At 34.4% G+C, this 4,163-nt stretch overlaps 1 protein-coding gene across 5 annotated transcripts; it reads right to left on the minus strand.

Annotated features, from left to right (window-relative positions):
• Window positions 1-358: 358 nt before the first annotated feature.
• LOC107951280 (heat stress transcription factor A-7a) lies at window positions 359-3,185 on the minus strand. 5 transcript variants are annotated; one of them, XR_001698392.2, is made up of 3 exons: window positions 2,533-3,185; window positions 711-1,811; window positions 359-610 (listed from the first exon to the last, which is right to left on the minus strand). XR_001698392.2 is itself a non-coding variant. In XM_016886278.2 (2 exons), exons 1-2 carry the CDS (start codon window positions 2,845-2,847, stop codon window positions 1,044-1,046), a joined length of 1,083 nt encoding a protein of 360 aa, XP_016741767.1. In that variant the 5' UTR covers window positions 2,848-3,185; the 3' UTR covers window positions 359-1,043. The 5 variants fall into 5 exon arrangements, 1 of the variants encoding a protein (XP_016741767.1); XR_001698390.2 differs by having other exon boundaries at window positions 359-615; window positions 2,533-3,183; XR_001698391.2 differs by having other exon boundaries at window positions 695-1,811; window positions 2,533-3,183.
• Between the last annotated feature and the right edge of the window lie 978 nt (window positions 3,186-4,163).

Below are 4,163 nucleotides of genomic sequence, written 5' to 3' on the forward strand. Positions count from 1 at the left end.
TGTCCATAACCTCCTATGAATTCAATACTCACTGCAAATTTCAACTTTTGAAGAAACAACATCAACCAAAATTTTAAAGAAAAAATCTTTAGTGCTTATCAGGGAATTCATGAATTCATCTGGTGAAAGCAATATCATCAAAAGACGAGCAGCGAGAAACCGTCTGTTTACATTCCCTAGTTTAGACCACTGCGATTTGGTGCAAAGATTTGACAGCGACCAATCAGAATCCCATTGTCATTGGCCATAAAAATGTTCTCGTGGCACTGATGCAACAACTTCATGATTGTTCATTATTGTCCAAGTTTGATTTGATCAGTTGAAAAATGCTCAATCATGATATTAAAGCACTATAAGATTAAGTGATAACACTGGAGTTGGATATGATATTAAACGGTCTAGTATCACCGACCATGGTTCTTGCCACCGCCTCCCAAGAAAGAGACGAACAAAAATACAGCGAAATTGAACTGACCAAAAAAAAAAAAAAAAGGTTAAAGGCTACCAAGTGATGATTGTGAATTGGATTCCAATAGCAAAATCTTAGTCGTGTTTTTTCTTTGCAACTTGCAGCTACAACTTGTCGATTTTCAACAGCTTCAGAACAAATCTACACTGATTTAAGGCCAAAAAAGAATGAATTAAAAAGAGGGTACAGCTAGTTAGTGAATTAAAATGCTTATTGGCACATTACATTGTAAAGAAAGAACCTCGAAACAGGTCATGACGATGAACACAACAGCAGATTCTGATCTACATAGCTGCAAATACCTAACCAAAGATAGAGAAACATAAGCGGGCAAAATGGATATACAAAAGGGAATTGCAGATGAAGAGAAACCAGCAACAAAGAGAGATTTTCCTCTGGACATGGTTCTTTTTTGGAATGTAATTCCCCTCCCCCCTCCATCCTGCCAAATAAAGCATCAGAGATTCAAAGCAATGTGAATAGATCGTGGCCTAATTGTGTTGTTTTTCTTTAAGACCCCTTTTCTGCAGAAAATTAAGAGATTATGTACTAATGCTACAAAAACATGCAATTGCTACTTTGGACTTGAACCCAAATACCCCAACCGGTCAGCCAATACATTCACATCTTCATCTTCACCTCCTTCAGGTATATCCAACTCTCCTTCAAATCTCTCATTCAATAATTCTTCCCAAAACCCTTCATCAAGCTCTCTGTCATGGCCATGTCCATGTTGGAGTTCATCTTGTGGTTCCTCCTGCTCCCTTCTGGCCCTACCATACCCTTGCATTTCCAGTGCCAATGCTTCCAACTCTGTCACTTGGTATCCGTACTCACCATACTCCGGAGGTTCAGTTTTAACCGGATTTATCCCCTCGCTATCTCGGCTCGATTGGCCTACATGTCGTTGATCGATCGGCCGTCGCCTTTTCTTCGACATGGCTTCTTCGAGCTCCTTCCTTTTCTCCTTCTGTTGCATCAACTGCCGGAGGAAAGCTGGATTCTGCATAGCTCTAGCCAAGAAAGACATCATTTGTTGCTGCTTCTTTTCAGTGCCTTGTAACCTTTCTTCCATGGCTTGAATATAAGCTCGAGTGCTTTGTTGCTGTTGTCTTAGTTTCACTAATTCCATCATTAACACCTGCTTGTCCCGCTTCAATCGACCAACTTCCCCATCTACCCCAAATCTGCCAACTTCAACACAAGGACCTAAAGGTTGCTGAGATGGTGGGGGCTGAGATGTGGTCTTTCTTCTCCTAATGTTCTTCAGCAGATGCTTATGGCCCCTAAGGAACCCTTCATTGGCAAACTCCCATTTATCTGGATCAGTTTTTCTGAAACCCTGCAGTAAGTGAAATCACACAATAAATCAAATTAAAAAAAACTTGTTAATAATTTATGTTTAGTTCCCATTGTTGATGGAGACAAGAACCAATAAATAATTGAGCGAGGTCCCACTTCCAGAAAGAACCATTAAGGTCTAAAAATTAAAAAAGAAAAAGAGAAACCCCCAAGGGAGTTGCTCAAAGGATTAAAATAATGGTGATAGAACAATCTCTACAAAAACGCAATAAAAAACAATATATATAAACTTTGGATGATCTGTAAGTCATGAGAGATTCCAGAACTTTCAAGAAAACTCTCGAGCATCAATAATTTAAAGAGGAAAACTTTTTGCATCCAATGAACAAAGAGATATAAGAATAAAAAAAATCAATTATTGCTGCAAAAAAAAGAAAAAAAAACTAAACGTAAAGCAAATAAAATGAGTGAAACCCAGAAGAACATTAACAAGTAAACATTTTACTAAGAATCATTATGAAGCTATGAAATGGAGGAAGCAGTCGCCTTTGGCCCCTAAATGGTGAAATTATGGTTTAGTCACTCTAAAAACTGCAATATTACATTTTGACCTTCTAAAAGACTATAATTCAACATTAGCCTCCAGTGGAATAGAAATTCTAACTTGATGTAATAATATTTGGAGAGAAATTTTTAAAATTGGAAAGGTTTTTTTTTTTTTGGAAAATTGAAAACAGAGGTTGAGAGATAAGAAGACTTACGTAAGTATTGAGTTGCCTAACGAAACTAGAGAAATTATTGTGCTTGAAATATCGAGGAAGAAGATTAGTGGAGAAAGCGTGAGGATCCCACACAACAAAGCTGCTACCTGCTCTGCTCCACGAAACTATGTAATTAGTGCTAGGATCATCAACAATGTCAAAGGTCTTCGTGAGGAATGGCGGTGGCCCTGAATCGTGAAGACCCTCCATCGGCTGCGGTGGCGCCGGCCCCATCATCATCACCGGCGGGTCATCGTCGGACTGTGAATAACTCGAGTTCGGATACTCTTCCTTCACCGGAAAATACGGATTCATGGTCCCGAAACTCCGCTAAATTCTTTCTTCCTAAGATTACGAAATGATTCCTTTATCGAATTCAAACCCTTAATTTTGATGATTCTAAGTTCGTAAAACAAATGAGAATTTGAAAACAGGGGAAAGCTTCATATACGAAGAGCTGAAACTGATTCCTCAAACATGTTAAAAATAAATAAATAAAAATAACCCAAAAAAATAAAATTGAAAACTAAATCAAAAGAGAACCAGTACGATTATTAGAAAGTGAAACAGAAAATAAAGAGAAAAAAAGTGAATCTTTTTTTTTTTTTTTCTGTGCGAGGTTTCTTCTTTGGGAAGGTCGTTTTTGCCGTTATAGTAGAGTTGGTAGCTTAGTCACGCTCGTTTATATACTAAAAGCCACGAAAGCAGTGTTCCCAAAAAAAAAAAAGAAAAAAAAAAAGAGTTTTAAACAAAGAGAAATATATTTAATTGTGGGGGATTTACTTATAAAAAATTATTTAGAAAGTTCTAGACATATCCAATGGAACTTATTATTTTATTCATTATAATATTTAATTATTTTAGTTTTGATTTTGGTTTAATAACATAAATTTATTTTAAAAAGCCATATCTATTTTATAAAAGTATAAATAATAAATAATAAATAGTTCCTTTCTTGTAGAAAGTTCTGGAACTTCATCAAAGAGAGCATGGTACTTGATCTTCATTATTAATTTTTGGGAGAAAAAATTGGATTCCATTGTAATCTGAATTTTGATTGGTTGGATAATGGGTCCCACACATAGTTTTTGGTCTTAAATTCAATTCAATCAATTGAAATTATTATTAAATTATTAATAACAAAACATCTCACAAATGATTATTGAGATTTTATGTTTAAATTTAGTTTATGTAAATGTGGGCAGATTTTTTTCTAAATTTACTTTAATTAATTAATTGTTACTCCAAATTAATATTTATATAAATGTATAACACATGAAAATTTATTAAGTAGATACATAAAGTTTTAAATCAACATATTACATGTGTAAATTCTTAATTTATCTTTTAAAAGTAGCTTTTTAATAGAAAGTATAGAAAAAAATAATGATTATAAGTTCAACCTCACTAATAGAATAAATTCGCGCAAGCCAATCAACCACCATGTTACCTTTTCTAAAAATGTACTGGAGTTTAACAGTTTGAAAATAACAACACTAAAAATAAAATTTGTTAAGTTTTGATTAAGGGTGAAATAAAAAAATTAGTATTAAGGAAGTCATGATTAGATTAAAGTAAAAAAAAAAAAAGAAAAGAAAAATATCAAAATGGAATCCGCCCCTAGTTTTGAA

This window comes from Gossypium hirsutum, chromosome A08 (assembly GCF_007990345.1).
Source record: "Gossypium hirsutum isolate 1008001.06 chromosome A08, Gossypium_hirsutum_v2.1, whole genome shotgun sequence".
Taxonomy (NCBI): Eukaryota; Viridiplantae; Streptophyta; class Magnoliopsida; order Malvales; family Malvaceae; genus Gossypium; species Gossypium hirsutum.